The 16,126-nt window shown below is 46.0% G+C and overlaps 1 protein-coding gene across 7 annotated transcripts in view; it reads right to left on the bottom strand.

Annotated features, from left to right (window-relative positions):
* ILDR1 (immunoglobulin like domain containing receptor 1) overlaps window positions 1-16,126 on the bottom strand; it is a 32,348-nt gene that overhangs the window by 6,046 nt on the left and 10,176 nt on the right. For 3 of the 7 annotated variants that reach the window (XM_079767284.1, XM_079767285.1, XM_079767283.1), the window contains exons 2-6: window positions 12,039-12,209; window positions 10,551-10,700; window positions 6,659-6,778; window positions 6,219-6,365; window positions 141-272 (exon numbers count right to left, since the gene is read on the bottom strand). In XM_079767284.1, coding sequence (XP_079623410.1) covers window positions 141-272; window positions 6,219-6,365; window positions 6,659-6,778; window positions 10,551-10,700; window positions 12,039-12,209 — 720 coding nt within the window. The remainder of the gene's footprint in view (window positions 1-140; window positions 273-6,218; window positions 6,366-6,658; window positions 6,779-10,550; window positions 10,701-12,038; window positions 12,210-16,126) is intronic. The other 4 variants (XM_079767286.1, XM_079767287.1, XM_079767289.1 and 1 more) reach the window with 4 other exon arrangements.

Genomic DNA, 16,126 nt, shown 5'->3' with positions numbered 1-16,126 from the left:
CATTATTTAGTTTGCATGCATCCCCTCCCATCCTCGGTCATAAAGATACCCACCGTACTGGTCAGGAAAGCCCTGAGGTAGCCCGTGCTCCTACTCTTGCCCTCTGCCCTCTCCCACCCTAAATCTCTGGCCAAGTTTACCTCGCTGAAGCAGCTGGTTCATTGGATAAGATGAAAACTGAGAGCTCCTGTCCGCCCCCCAGTAGAGGGGTTTTTCCATCATCTGAGGGCCTAGGGCCTGAGCCTGCTTCATGTAGCGGTGGCGGGCCAGGGCTGCAGGGGAAAAAGGAGACATGCAGACCCTCAGCCAGGGCAAGGCCCACACCTCCCACTTCACTTCTCTCCATCTAGTGGCCTTGCCAAGAGACCAGTTTCTCTCCTCCAAGTTCACTATGACCTATCTTGCACGGGAGTAAGAGGTAAGAGTAGTGACTCAATTGCTCCACCGGGAATAAATTCCCTAGGCAAGAGTAGGAATCCCACACCCCGGGATTGTACCCTTAACACGGATTTCCTAGCCTCAGAAACATTTCACCACCCTGCCCATTCCCAAGGTCAACTACAATGTGCAGGGATATACATGGGTAATTAGCAGGCAGCGAAATCTCAGGCCACAAGCCAACAAGGCCTTCAGCCACAGGCCAAATATAGAAGGTACACATGCAAAGAGTTTAGAGGAGGCTGTGACTCGGGGCGGCCAGGGAAGCTCAGGGCTGCCTGCTCAGAGTGGAAAAAGAGAAGGACGTAGATGCTGATGTCAATGGGCAGAATTACTGGTGAAGAATGTTTCTAGCTAGTACGCCAGCCCTGGTTGGAGAAAACCAGTGGGAGGAAGGCAAGAGAACGCAAAAAGCTGAAGTGGATCCAGTGGATCTTTTGTACTCTTCTCCTCACTTTATTAAGTGCTGAGGTTTCCCCTAAGTAGGGAGAATCTCTCAGAGGTGGGGTGGAGGCAGAGAAGGGAGGAGGGAAATACCATTTCCTTTCAGGGCAAAGAAAAGAACATAAAAAAGCAGCACAAGGGATCCATGGAAATGTCACTTCCAGTCCCCTAGGTGCAGCTAACCCACAATGAGAGCATGTTAAAAACAAAAGCATTTAGTTGGTTTTGCTCATGAGTTTTCTATTTTGAGGTAATTTTGACGAGTGCCACATCTCCCAAAGTCCCTGCCCACCCATGCATGTAGAAAACGTACTTGTGTGTTTAAGTGCAGGAATTGCCTGCCTCAGGCTCCCAGCAGCACTCGCACCTCCTCTCTCTCGGTTCCCCAAGCCCTGTGTCACCTCATCCCCTCACCCCAAGCAGCAGGCTCTGCCTGAAGCTTCCTCCTGCCACAGGAGGGGGGAGAGAAGGCAGACCTTCTGGACCCAGCTGCACAGGGTGGGTGATTTGGTGAGGCCAGCAGTTAAGGGGCCACCTGGACAGCTACCCTGTGGCTCCAGTGTGAAATAAACTTCCAGCACAACAGGATGTGGTTGCAGTAGAGCCCCCCAAAATGTCTGGAGCTCCAGCCCCAATGGTGAGTCACAGCCCAGCCTAGAGGAAATCAGATGCAAACTAATAGCAGCTCACCCCCAGCGGCCACACTTTTAAGCCAACAGACAGCACTCCAGACCCTCCAAAGACAAGCCCACAAGCCCAGCCCTTTCCTCTCCCTTTTGCTAACAGATGCCTCTCCCAGCTCCCTACAGGATCCACCGTCAGCACACACAATGTCCTGCCACTTTACATAAGCGAACCAGTTCTCAGAGAAATTTTTTTTTCTCTCAGAAAAATCTTCAATGTGGGATCAGATGAGGAAGTTGGGGTCCCAGAGGTTACTTCCCTAGCTCACAGTCCAACAGCGGGTGACTGGCAGAGACAGAGTGTGACCCTGTGTCTGACACCCAAGCCTGTACTCTTTCTGCCACACCACCGAGGCCCCAGGCTCCTTTACTTCTGTGAAACGAACAACAACAAAAAAAAACCCTTCCCCAGCGGTAACTCCTCACTTTATTTTTCTCCAACTCTGCCCCACAACTTTCAAAACCCACTCCAGACTAGTCTCTGCCTCCAAGGCCTAAGGACATCTAATTCCATTGGGAACAACCCTATATACCACCTACGCCTCTAATCGACTCCTGGCTTCCTCTAAATAGTACCACCCCACACTTTTGGCCACATCCTTCTCCCACTCCCCCAATTCTATAGGAGACAAAGGGAGAGTGAGGCTTACTCCTTTCTCTCCAAAGGACTTTTTAAGTTAATGGAACCCCCTGCGTAGATAACTCCCTAGAGATCATTCCAGATCCTCCATGAGCTTTCCCATCAAATTTTTACCTTCTCCAGAGATTCATCTACCTGCTCCCTTCTTAGCTGCCACCACCTTTTCCTCAGGGTGCCTCCCTTCCCTGATGCACTGGGACTAATGAGATGCGAATGGGAAACACAGCCTCTGAGCTTCTCCCTTGCCATCCGGTCCCTGGAAACAGCCCCATGGGGATGTCTATACTACGAGGGTTTTCTGCTGCTCACCTAATGAGGAATCAAACAGGCAATAAAATAAGAAACACAGAAAAAGTAGCAAAGCTTCCAAAGTCTTCTAGAAAGTTATCTCTGAAACTCAATGGAGGAAAGTCTTCCCTGGTCACCTTTAATGAACTGGTTAAAAATTAAGATTCCTGGATCCCCACAAACCCTCCCTCAGTCTAATGCAAGGCAAGAAAATCTGTGTTTTCAATGAGCTCCTTTATTCTAATGCTGGGAGTCAAATCAGAGTTGACTATTGAGGAATTCTCAACAACCTTTCAAGAAATAGGATCCTCGGAGAGACGTTTCCTTAAATATGGGCTTTGAGGGTCAGATGGACTTCAACTGGAATTCTCAGCATGTACCAGCTGTGTGATTCTGAGTGAGTTTTTAGAGGGTCTGAGTCGAGTCTCCTCATCTGTGAGATGGGAATAATACCTATTTCACAAGATTATTGAGGTTAAATGAGATAATAATGTATGCTCGTCGATAGATAGTGGCCCTCATTGTTTTAATAAATTGTTATAAGTCGCTTCTTTTGCCTTAGAGCCCATGGGAGACAAATGGACATACCGGGAAACTATACCACCAAAGGCATGTTCATCTTCCTTTCTGAGGAAAACCTGGGGTACAGTCTTTAAGATGTCTCCTTCCTGATAGAAATGACACTCAACACTCCCCCCTCCTCCAGAGACCTACGCCTCTTGTCCTCTGCAGCCAACATCGTCAGTGGGCATCGCTGGTGGGTGCCCCTGATGATCTCCAAGTGCACTTGCTTGTAATTGCTTACCGTTCCTTACCAATCCCCTCCACTCTTCCAGAACTCGTTCTTTGCCCTCTTTTGACCCATGACCACAGAGTCCTTTCACTTTTTCCCATACTACCAGTCCCCTATGACTTGACTGGCCAGTCATTTCGGTAACATCCTCAGGAGCTTTCTAGAATCCCACACCCTTTGAACTCTTACCATCTCAGCTTTAGGGAACCACCAGCACATGCATCCTAGCTCCACACTGCCAGAGCTGACTGCACTGTGAGGCGACTGACCTCAAAGAGCCTTCCTCCCAACCTAACTTTCCCTGACTGATATACAGACCTGGCTTCCCTCCTGTAGAGCAGCAGTTTAAACATACCCCAGGTCTCATGCCTTCCCCTCCTCATGAACTTTTAGCTGTTGGCATCATCTTTGTTGAGGAAGAGGAACCACCCTGGGCAAGGAATCAAGAGAACTTGTTCTAGTCCAGGCTCTGCCACTAACAAACTGTGTGTACTTGTGAAAAAGTCTCACCAGGCCTCACACCCCTCACCCGTGAGGAGGATGGGGAGGTGCATGGCATAGAGCAGAGATTCCCACTGTGGCCTGTGGCCTACTGCTGGGTGTGCCCAGAGGTTCTGTGGGGAGGAGGGCCAGTCAACCATCTAGAGATGAAACTTGTTTCTCCAGTTCTCCCAGAAAAAAATAAGGTTCACTTTCAATAGCTTCCACCTTTAAGTTCTACTATGGGTTGTTTACTGGTATGAAGTGAATTACCAAGTTACTGAAATGTAGTGTCATTTTAATTTTTTCCCTCTCTGGTTCTCTAGTAACTCTCACTAGAAAGTGGGAGCAGGTTGGGGAGATTGGCTGTGGTCAGAGAAGTTCAAGAACCACTGACATCATTCTTGAAGCTCCCTTCCGTGTCTAGAATTTTTACTTGCTACATATGAGCTCTCTCAGCTTCCTCCCTTATACTTTAATCATAATGACTTCCTCTCTCTCCTCAAAGATCAGGCTGTCTTTCCCTTCCGTCCTAAAGGCAGTCATTTCACTGTAAGCCCGATGTCACTCCCATTGGCTCCATCACTCCTCGCTGATCATCTTAGTTTACTTATTTTCCACAGGCCTTGGTTCTTTGCCTACAAATATCTTAGGGTTACCGATTCTAAAAACAAACAAAAAATAGTCACACACACACACACACACACACACACACACACACACACACACACCCTTCTCTATCCAAAGCTTTAACAACTTCTGCCCCCTCCATATAATCTCCTCTCATCACCAAACTTCACAGGACAGTCTGCCCTATGACTCACTTCAGAAGTAACCTCATCTGCTCAGGTCTAGGGACCTTTACTCGTGGCCTGCATTTCTTGACTTTACCAGTTCTTCTAAATGAACTCTAACCACTTAGGAGGAACTCCTCTCCCCCAGAACCTGTTTATTAGCCAACAGTGGATACATTTATCATTTATGCTGGGTTTCTCCCCAGTCCTGCCTATTTTGAGTGTCCCACTGGCCTAGGGATTCTAAGAAGACACCTTGAGAGGGTTTTTCTCATCTTTTCCTGCATATTAATATGTCACTGACAGTGACTTCTTCATCGTGTCTCTCCAAGAGGCCCCTGAAAGGCAGGGAGCGCCTACTGTGGGAAATTCAGGCTCCCGTGAGTCAGATGAACATGGATTCGACACTGTACTACCACTGCTACTCACTATCTGTGTGACTTCTCTGACCTTCAGTCCCCTCATCTGTCAAAAGTGATGATACTGGCCTTCTAGGGTTGTGAAGATTCAATGGGGAAATATGTACAAAGGGCCTACACAGAGCAAACATCCAATAAAGGTTAGTTCTCTTTTCCTGTAAGACATCAACCTCGGAACACAGGCCCGAAACCAGACTCAGAGCATTGACCTCAACATTGTAGATTGAGTTTTGTTTCCATCTTAAGAAGCAATTCCTTATTTTTTCCCTTAAAAAAATTCCCTTTCAAATGTACCAAAAGGATAAGAGTGGTTATCTCTGGGTGCTCAGATTAGTCTTTACATATTCCAAAATTTCTGGAATTTTCTCAGAAATGTAATACTTTACTGATATTATCAGGAACAGGATATATTATTTTAAAAACACAAATACCACTTCCATTTAAAGAAGTTGATTCCATTCTAGCTACTTACTAAGAAAAGATCATTGTAGAATAATTTATTTTTCTCTTATCTTCACCATGCATTCCGCAGCCAAATTGTTTAGGGCATGTCATAATTCTGTTTTAAAAAGTCAAATGTCAGCCCAAAGAAAGAGCAAGATCTTCTTCTGCTCCCTCTTTCCTTCCTTTAACACAGAAATTCTAAAAGTGTGGCCCTTGTCCAGGAGCATCACATCACCTGGGAACTTTTAAGAAATGCAAATTCTCAGGCCCACTCCAGACCAATTAAATTAAAAAAAAACAACAACAAAACTCTGGTGGTGGGGGCCAGCAATTAAGCTTTAACAAGCCTTCGAGGTGATTCTGAAGTTTGAGAACCATTGCTTAACATCTTTTCCCTCAGATCTACTCTTTTTAAGTCATCTCTAAGGAGTGGGCCCCTCTCTCTCACTGCTACATTTAAACCATCCCTCCAGCCACCTCATGTTAAGCAGGGTCAGTGCTAAGAGCAAATAGTGGAGCACAGGTATACCAGAGCCACTGAGGAAATGCCATCAGTAGGCAGAGCCACTTGAAGAAGGCCATAGGCAGGCTAGAATGAGGACAGGAGAGAAGTCCTCTCACTTGACTCTGTAGCCCAAGGATCATTTTCTGGGCTGAGGCCAAAGGGCCCCCGAGCCTGTGCTGGGAGAACGTTGTGGAGGAGAACCTGGAAGAGCCCATGGTTTTGAAGTTGATCTGTTTGGGGCACCAGGCTCCAGCAGCAAGCCATCCCACTGCTTGCCCATCCCCTCTCACCTTCCTCAGGGCAGCAGCAGCGGGCGGGACAGCAGGGGCAGCGGACGTAGCAGCAGCAATATTGGGGACAGCACTGGCACCAGCACACCCCAATCAGCAGGAGCAGGAGGAGGGCTCCCAGAACGATGAAGATCACCGTCAGCCAGTCTGCAGGGGAGAAGCCAAGCAGGGGTCACACTAAGTATACAGGGGCCGTTCTAATACCCTAGAGGTCTAACAAATACAGCTCTTGACCTACAGATTAAGGTTGAACAGTATAATGAGAAAAAAAAAAAAAAAAGGTTAGCTTTGGTAAGAGAACTTCAGAGGCTGGCAATCCAAAAATAACCACCTGGCTTTGCTTGTTTCTGCTTTTTTCTTTCTTTCTTTCTTTTTTTTTTTCTTGTATGAAAAAAGTGTCATGGTGGGGTGGACAAATAAAAAGTTCCCACAGCACTTACGCAGGACAATGAGCTTCACCTCCTTATCCGGATCACCTGATGTGTCCCCTGGGGCCTCAATCGCACAGTAATACACTCCGTGGTCCCACCACATCACTTCATTAATCACAAGATCTGCTCCTGCAAGAAAGGAGGAAGAATGTGCACTGACTGAAAGAGAAGGAAATGCTTTCTGACCTATCGTAGATTCAAGACCCTAGCATTGTCCTTCCACATCTTAAGTGGGCCCCTCATAGTTCAGAGAAAGGCCTCAATTCCTTTTATTGAGACCCTCCTCTTTCTCCAAACAGTATAATGGAGGTAGAACTGACCAGTCATTGAGCCCTATGAGGTATTTTGAAAGCATTTGTATATATCACCTCATTTAATTCCCACCACAACTCTCCAAGTGGGTGAGGTAGAGATTACCACTTGTCTCCCAGTGTCTATTCTCCCTTTCTCTCATAGTCATAAAATTTTTGGTCACCCAGAATAAAGTCAGTATTTCTTATTCTCTCTTACAGACGGACACGGACATATGACTCAGGGCGGATAGAGTGTAAGCAGAAGTGTTACATAATAATTCAAGAACTTTCATAAAAACAGTCTGGGGACACCTTTACCCTTTTGTTCTTCATTTCCTCTTTTTTTTTTTTTAAATCCTTACTTGAAGATATGTTTTTTTCCCCCATTGATTGTAGAGAGAGAGTAAAGGAGAAGGAGAGAGAGAGAAACATTGATCGATTGCCTCACATATGCACTTTGACTGGGGACTGAACCCACAACCTGACCAGGAACTGAACTCGTGACCCTTTGTTGCATGGGACAACGCTCTAACCACTGACCCACACTGGCCAGGGTTGTTCTTTATTTCTTCTTCTACTCTGTTATCTGGAAAGCAAATACGATGGCTGCCATCTTGGACTATGAGGTCGATGATGACATTCTTGGTGGGTTGGAAGGAGCTTGAGGCCCTGAGGACTTAATGGAAGAGAGCCACTACTACAATAGTTCTGGACTATCTACTTTCAAATTCATATAAGAGAAGAAATAAACTTTATTGTTTAAGTCAGTAATATTTGGGGCTTTTGCATATTCACAACTGTAATCCTGATACGTGGGTACTACACTTGATCTTAGCCAAAAGGCCGAGAAGCGATTACGTGGGTACTATTACTAGTTGCATTTCAGATGAAGAAACCGAGAGGCTTAGCAGGCCTTAGCCTTTCCCAGGAGGTTGAGAAACCGGCTTAACAACGGAGAGCTAATGCTTACCAGAGGTAGGTTCAAACCCTGTCTCTCTGCTTCACTATTGGTGCTCTTAACCACCAAGTTCTAATATCCTCTCCAAACTAGGTAGACAATGCCATAGCCTGGATCACTTGCCAGCTGTGAACAGATATCTCTGGATCTTAAAGGAATAGGTTATGAGATAAACCTGGATAAGCAAGGATGAAATGCCATTGTTTTAAGAGTAAATGTTACTAAAAAAAAAAAAAAAAAGAATTTTAGTTATCATGAACACCAAGTGCTGTGCTCCCCCACTAAGACAGATGAATGGGATGTTCAAGATTAGCAAATGCAACACAGGCTCACTAAGACCTTCTGTGGGTCCAGCACTACGTTAGACACTGTGGACGATTTCAAGAGGAAATGCGGGAGATCTGAAGAGGAATAAGACCCATCGCTGTCCTAAAAGGGCTTAAAGTCTAGTCAGAGGCATCAGGGCAGCCTCCAAGACCCCATTATTTTAGCCACAGTAAGTGCCAGAGGACATCTTCAAATTCTTAAAGACCTTACTTGACAGATTTGCTCCTGCTTAGTTGACAATCATATCTGCAATTCTTTTTTTTAAAAAATTAAAGTATAATTGGCATAGAATACTGTAATAATTTCAGGTGCATGACATAGTGATTCCACATTTATATACATATGAAATGATCACAGTAAGTCTAAAAACCATCTATATATCTGCAATTCTTTCTTATATGTTTGTCAAGAAATATTTATTGAGGAAATGAAACAAAAATGTAAGGTCACCCACTATTGGAGCTAACTTTGACTTCTGTTTCCTTCTCTACGTCAATCCCTGTGATTTTTTCCTACTTATGATTTTTCCAAACCCACTACCTTTCCTAGAAACAAGCTATTTCTATACCACAGACTTGGAAGAATGGTGAAAATGCTTTGGGGGAAATTCCCCCTCAGAGGTTAATGTGTGTTATAAACCTTCCCCAATTTTTATTAGAGACAATAAAGATTATTTTGGGGATGTCAGAGTAATGAGGGCATTCAAGTATGTTAGCATTTTAAATGATTCAAGAACTGTTTTGACAGCTTCACCACAAATGATGCAGAAATGAGCATAAAAGTATCAGAAAACAAGGCTCCTGATGTCATAAGCTTGGAGGTAGAAATAAAACCAAGGGGAAATGCCACTTTCCCATGGGAGTAAGAAAGAGCAGAGTCTGACCCAATGTGGCTGGTTGGGAATGGAGGTAACAGACAGCACTGCTCAAAATTAGGAAAAAGAAAGAAAAAGAAAAAAAAAACAGAAAGAAAAAAAGAAAATCAGGGACTATCACCTTTGGGGACTTTCATTTGACCTTCAAAAATTGTAAAGGAGACTTGTTAATTAAAGAGACTTATCAGAGCTAAGTCTGCGGGCTCTGGAGAAAGTGGAACCACCCTGAATCTTTGAGAATGCCCCTAAAGACGGGAAAAGAAGGACAGTTGTGGCCTAAAGCCGGGAACACGGCTTGGGGGAATCAGAGGTTGAATGTCAAAGGATCAAACATAAGTTTTACAGCCAAAGTATTAGAAACAAAGTTGGAAGCAATTGTTAAACTGGCTCCCTTTAAATGATCTACCTTTAAATGGTCAAAGAATATCAACTGATTTCTTCACATTGTTGCTATGGGAATTCTGAGTGGCCTGCTGGGTGTATCTCCCCCACCATTTTTTTTCTTTTTAACCAGCAAATGTTTACTTCACACAGTACACAAAGCTCATTGAAATAGGCTCTGAATTTTGTGCCAATAACCCATCACACCAATCCTGGATTACAAGATGGGAATGTGGGGTGCTAACCCATCCACCCCAAAGAATGCTGAGTGATTGTAACTAAAGTTCACTGCACACCTTCTGTTGCTAAGTGCTTTATACATATCATCTCACGTGATCCTGACAACTCCCCAGGTACTGTGGCAAGTTTCACTTTATAGAAATCGAGGCTAAAAAAGTTGAAGGGACTTGCCCAAGTTCACACACCCTATAAGTGAACTCACACCTGAGTCTAATCACCACAAAGAATAGATACGCTTTAAGCCTAGCTCTCACATATCCCATTTGATATTCACTTCAGTGTGGGGAGACAGAGAACATTATGCCCATCTTGCAGATGAGGCAGCAGAAGCTAGAGAACACAGCTGCCACGGTCACTAAGCCCACATATGGGAGTAATGGGACACTCAGCCAGGTGTTTTGCATTCTAAGCCCAATGTTCTTTTCTGTACCACTGAAGGGTGCTGGTCTGAAGGTGGGCATCTACTTGGAAGGCTCTACTTCCTTAGATGTGTAAAACAGGCACGGCCAGAGGGAAACCCAGGAGCCTGGAGTGCCAGCAGGCCCTGAGAGCAATTCGTGGAAGGGTCAAAGGAGCCTGGTCCACACCTCGGCCCGGAATCTCAGGGACACAAAGGAAACCATCCACTCCTACACCGTTAGCCAAAGCCCATCCAGAGACCAACTTCCAGGGAGGTGACTTCCAGTGTCAGGGCACATTCTGTACTGGTACAGCTGGCATTTTCCTCAAACAAGGGCAGGGACCCAAGTAGATCATCAGGCAGCAGAGAAAAAGGGAAATCCCCACAATGACTCAGCCTGGTGTCTGCACCTCTGCACCCTCACTCACGGTTCTGGATGGTGATCTTGCGCTGCCGGTAATCTGCCCCCAGCACAGGCTCATTCTGGCCCCGCCTCTGGGCCACGATGCGGACCTCTCGCTGGCTGTCATTGCAGTCATTGGAAGGGTCCTGGCCCAGGGATAACGCTGCCTGGTATGCTGAGGAGAGAGGACACACCTAAGTCACACAGCAATGGGGAACTCCCAGGAAGAAAGGTGCCCTCACTATGAACCTCTGTGTCCCCGGGGCATCTTGTTAGCATGAAGATTCTGATTCTGTGGGTCTGGGGTGAGAAGCAGAGATTCTGCTTTTCTAATGAGCTCCCAAGTGATACCAGAGACCCACACTTTGAGCCCGAGAGTCCAGAATCCCCCCAATAGGCCATCAAGTCCTGGATGAATCCCATCCCAACTTCCTGTGTCTCATTTTTAGTGGCCCCAGACTCCGCTTCCTTAAAATACACCTGCCCTTACAATACAAAGTTTGAAAGCTATTAAATCTGCTGGGGAAAATGCCCACTATCCTAGTCTCACCTACCTCCCCACTTAACCCAGGCATTTTAAGAGTACCCCCCCACCCCCACCCCAGGAAACTATACCTGAATTTAGAGAGAGAGGGGGGTCTTTTGGGGACAGCATCAGTCTCCATGGGTGGCTAAGACAGGTTTTGGGGTTCATACTGACATTTGTCGGACTAAAAGAGGTAAAGCTGATGCCTCCCCCTCCTTTCATCTCAGGGATTTCATCTGCTTCCTTCGAATAGGGTGTCTGCTTCTGTTCCCAAAATTTCTACAAGGTTAATTATCCCAGGCTGACAGTGGGTATCTGGGTTCCTTTGTTCCTTGAGAGAGGCAGAGGTGGGCAGCTAGGAAGAGCTTTCGTTCCAGACAGCGGAACCAATTGTTACTTAAGAGGTCAGATATGGCTAAACATAGGGGAATTGTGCATCTCAGAGATGTCAAACAACAAATGTACTCCCGGGGGGGGGGGGGGGGGGGCAGTGAGCTTCGTATCACTGTTTAGTCAGCAGGGGAGTGACTGTCCACCAGGAAGGCTGGCTGTAGAATTGAACTTGGCAGTGGGCACAAGTTCACAAATGACCCTTCCTCATGCATCCCGGGGGTGCAGGAGTTTTTTTGTCAGCATTCTAAGACTAGGGTGACGAGAGGCAAATCTGCATCCACATATCAGCGTGCTGACACAGACGAAGAGGCAGAATTTGCTCTGCCTTTTACTTAATGTCTAAGTTGCCTTAAATCTTTTTAGAACAAGGTGGGACATACATTTCAAAATAAATAAAATAGTATGTGACCTTCAATTAGTTACTCCATCTGCTTAGGCTCAGTTTATCTATAAAATGAGGGGGCTGGATTAAGTGATTGATCTCTATGGCTTTTCACTTATGAGGATTTGTGATCCTAAATCATTCCGACCTACATCCTAATGGCAATACTTCACAAAGGGACCCTGGCAGAGCCAGAGAGGGAGGACACTCACACGCAGAGTAGTAGTCAAAGATGGGGTCCTTGCAGAAGGACTTGAAGCGCCACGTCACTACCACGTCCTGGAGCTGGGCAGAGGTGGTGTAGTCACATTTGAGGACGACAGAGGCAAACAGGGTGACATAGCGCTCTGTGTGCTGGACGGTCACCAACAAGGACAGACACCCTGCAGCCAAGAGCAGGAGACAATGCTGAAGGTAGACCAGATCTCTAGGAGGTGACCTACTTCGGTTGGTGGGTAATAAAAGCAATGCAAATGAACCACCGCACTGCCTGACTGGTTGGGAGCTCACAGGTGGAGTCTGAGTTCTTACTTGGCCTGGGGAAAATGTGGGGTGGATACTGCACAGACAAAAGGGAAGATGGCGAAGAAAAAGATCAAGGACAACTCCCAAGGAGCTCATGGTCCATCGATAGTAATAATACATACAACAATAATAAAGAAATTATATTAAAACTAGAGGCCCGGTGTATGAAATTCATGCACGAGTGTGGGGGGTCCCCTCAGCCCAGCCTGCACCCTCTCCAATCCAGGATCCCTTGGGGGATGTCCGACTGCCGGTTTAGGCTCGATTAGGAATGTCCAACTGCCGGTTTAGGTCCAATTCCAGGAATCGGGCCTAAACCGTCAGTTGGACATCCCTCTCACAATCCTGGACCGCTGGCTCCTAATCGCTCACCTACCTGCCTGCCTGGCTGCCCCTAACTGCCCCCTCCCCCGGCAGCCTGGTCACCCCTTACTGCCCCCCTGGCCAGCCTGGTCGCCCCTAACTGCCTCCCCCTGCTGGCCTTGTTGCCCCACACAGCCTGCTTGTTCAGTCATTTGGTCGTCCCTCACTAACCCCCCTGCTGGCCTGGTCGTAGGCAGCCATTTTGTGAGGGTTAATTTGCATATTACTTCTTTATTATATAGGATAAGCCCACATTTGTACTGGAGTGAACTTGCTAATATATATTTTCTTCACATAATTTTCTCTTCATTTCCCTAAGGATAAATTTCAACCTCTACAAGGCCTCTAAGGCTGGTCACGTCTGTCTGCAGCCTTTCTCTCCTGCCTCATCTCCCTTCACTCCATGCCTTACACTCAGAGCTTCGGCCATGCTAGGATTGCCGTCTTCAGCAGGTCTTCCGGCATGTGGATCTTGCAGCTGCAGCACTCTTCCATATCACTGGCTACCATTCCACTCCCTTCACTAGACTAATTACTATTTATTCCTTACGTCTTTAGCTGCACCCTCACCTCCTCAAGAAGCCTTCCCTGACTACAAATCTGGAAGAGGGACCTCCCTCTATTTTCCCCAAGTGCCTCATCTTACCATAAGGAGCACTTTTTCACACTTCTTAGTGATGGCCTGTTTACTGTAGGCCCTGAGAAGGCCGACTGGGTTTGTCTCTAACTCACTGTTCAAACACAAGTGCCTCTTATTGTGCCTGTCACCTCCTTGGCAACCAACAAATGTTTGTTTAATAAAAAATGGAATGAATAACCAGAAATACATTAACCAGTTGTCAGGTCAACACAAGCGTAGAGCAAATGAAACAAATCAGACTGTGCCAAATTTTATCAAGAAAGACTTGAAGGAATTAAACACACTTTTTTTATTTAAAAAAACTCCCTCCTCTTACTTTCCCAATACACATACTGCAGATCTGCCTTGATGAGGAACCAGGTGGCACAGATATGTCAGGTGGGACTCTGGCAGTCAGAGGGCCACACAGAATTGATATCTTGTAATGTTCCTATATCAATATGGGTTCTAGGCCGGGTTCTAGGGGTCTTCTCAAAGGAGGGTTAGTGCAGAGCGGAAGTACTCAAACTTGAGCCTACACCACCTGGAAGACTTGTGACAGCCCAGACCGATGTCAGCAGGAGTTTCTGATTCAGTAAGACTTGGGTGAGGCCCAGGGATTTACATTTCTAATAAATTTCCAGGAGACACTGATGCTACTGCTCTGGGCATCATACTTTGAGAAACACTGGTGTAGACTTAATTTTAAAAGAGCAACCACCTAGGCTTTGGACTCAGATATGATGTGGTTCAAATCACTTTACTACTTAGGCATTGGACAAATTATTTACTCTCACTCAGTTTGTGCTTCCTCAACTATCAGTGGAGATTATAATAGTACGACCATCAGGTCCTTGCAAGAATTCAATGAGATAATCCACATCTGGTGCTTGGCACAGTGCCTGGCACATACACTGCCACGTTAGTGTCAGTGTATGAGTCTCCCTCTTTCAAACTGGAGTTCTCAGGTATAATTGCCTTTATTTTGACTGAGTTACTCCCACAAACAAAACAAACATAGACACCCATTGCAGAGCAGCTGGGTGGGCCTCTCTCAGTGGCCAAAGCCATTGGTCGCACCTCACCTTCTGGACACAGCCCACAAAAGATAGTCTGTTGAGGCTTATGATGGGCACCCACACCTGCTGTTCTCATAGCCATGGAGAGGCAACAGAATGCTGCTCAGAACAGGCTCTGGCCCCCAGAAATGACCTGAGTCACCTCCCGAGTTGGGCTGTAAATGAGGATGTGCCATGACAGCTGAGCTGGAGAGAGGGTCTGCAGCAGTGTAGGGGAGACCTTTGGATGGGGAAACCTTCACAAAGGAAGAGATTTACGCGAGACTCTGACTCAGATAGGATAAAGATGACACATGAGAAAGAGAGGGCAGAGAAACGCACCATTTCAGGATGGAAGATAAGCACAGGCCCTTAGCAGGAAGGGGCAGTTACTTGGGGAACCTGGAGGGAACCAACCTAGCTGGCATCTCTGGCTTTATGGGAAGCAGAGGGGATAAATAAGGTGGTGCTGGTGTGGTGACCAGGAGGTGGGGAGATGGAGTGAAGTCTATAGCACACTCCAATGTCTAGTTAACGGATAATCACGGAAGGCTGTTCTGAAGAAGAGTAATAGGGTGACAGTGGTGTTTTCAGGAAGATGACTTCCTTATTCAGCTGTGAATGAAAAAAGAACATCATTTTGAAAACAAGCCTTCCGTAGTTTTGGGGAAAATAGCTGCTGTCTATCAGGTGTAGGATTCCTGGAAATCAATACAATCATCAGAAGAGCCAGTGACCAGCATCTCATGCCTAACATGAATTCTATAGTTATCTGCTGTTTTATTTTTGCTTCTCCACCCTCACCCTATTTTGTTTTGTTTTGTTTTGTTTCCCCAGAACTGACCTAAAATAGACTTTGGAGCTTTTGCCCAACAACACAGCCTAATGAACAGAAGGGACTGCAGTAAGATTCCGACAATGAATTTTTCAACACTAGCTCCTTTTGTACAGTAACACACATGGATTGGAATAGGGAGAAGATGCTGATTTGCAGTCTACACATGACCCTAGGTTTGCATAGCACTTTCAGATATTTTCTTTTACACACTAAATATGACCCCTGGGAAATGATGAGCTGTGCCCATGTCATACACAGCAAATCTGAAATTGGAAAACATGACTTGTCTGTGGTCGTTCATTTTCTGAGAGAATATGATTTAAGATTCTTCCCCTGAGCAGCTCTTGCCACTCTGCCTGGCCATAAATAAAAGAATGTGTTTGGTATTCATTGGCTTGCAAAGAACTAAAACATGGGGCCAGGCTACATAAGCAATAATTAATATACACTTGACAACTGTCATTCTGATACTGTAATTAATAACTTACATGTTCTTTATTTTGCTGAATAGTAATTCAACATAAATAGCAGTTTATGAAAAGGACTCTACTCAACATTATTTGTACAGAGGTGGGACATTTGCAGGGGAGGGAGGGCCGGCTTGCTGGGAGTCAGAGGAGGGAGTTTGGTGGGGCCAGAAGTTGCTCTGTAGTAGCTTTTTGGATTGCCGAATCTGACACTCTGAGTCAGGAGAGTAGGGACAAGGGGAGCACCTTCATTATCAAATCCTCACTCAGCTCCCCTTCCATGAATGCCCTTATTATGGGCAAAGCACACCTGGGGTCAGAGAACTCACCTTTACCAGCGTCAGCACTGGCTGTGCTGCCTTTCATCCTCTCTTCAATTTCACCCCTTATGTGAATATTGAGCCTTAAAATATTCCAGGTTCCCAGATAT

Source organism: Cnephaeus nilssonii (genome assembly GCF_951640355.1).
Source record: "Cnephaeus nilssonii genome assembly, chromosome: 3".
In the NCBI taxonomy this organism is placed as follows: Eukaryota; Metazoa; Chordata; class Mammalia; order Chiroptera; family Vespertilionidae; genus Cnephaeus; species Cnephaeus nilssonii.
This window is presented reverse-complemented; position numbering and strand designations above follow the sequence as displayed.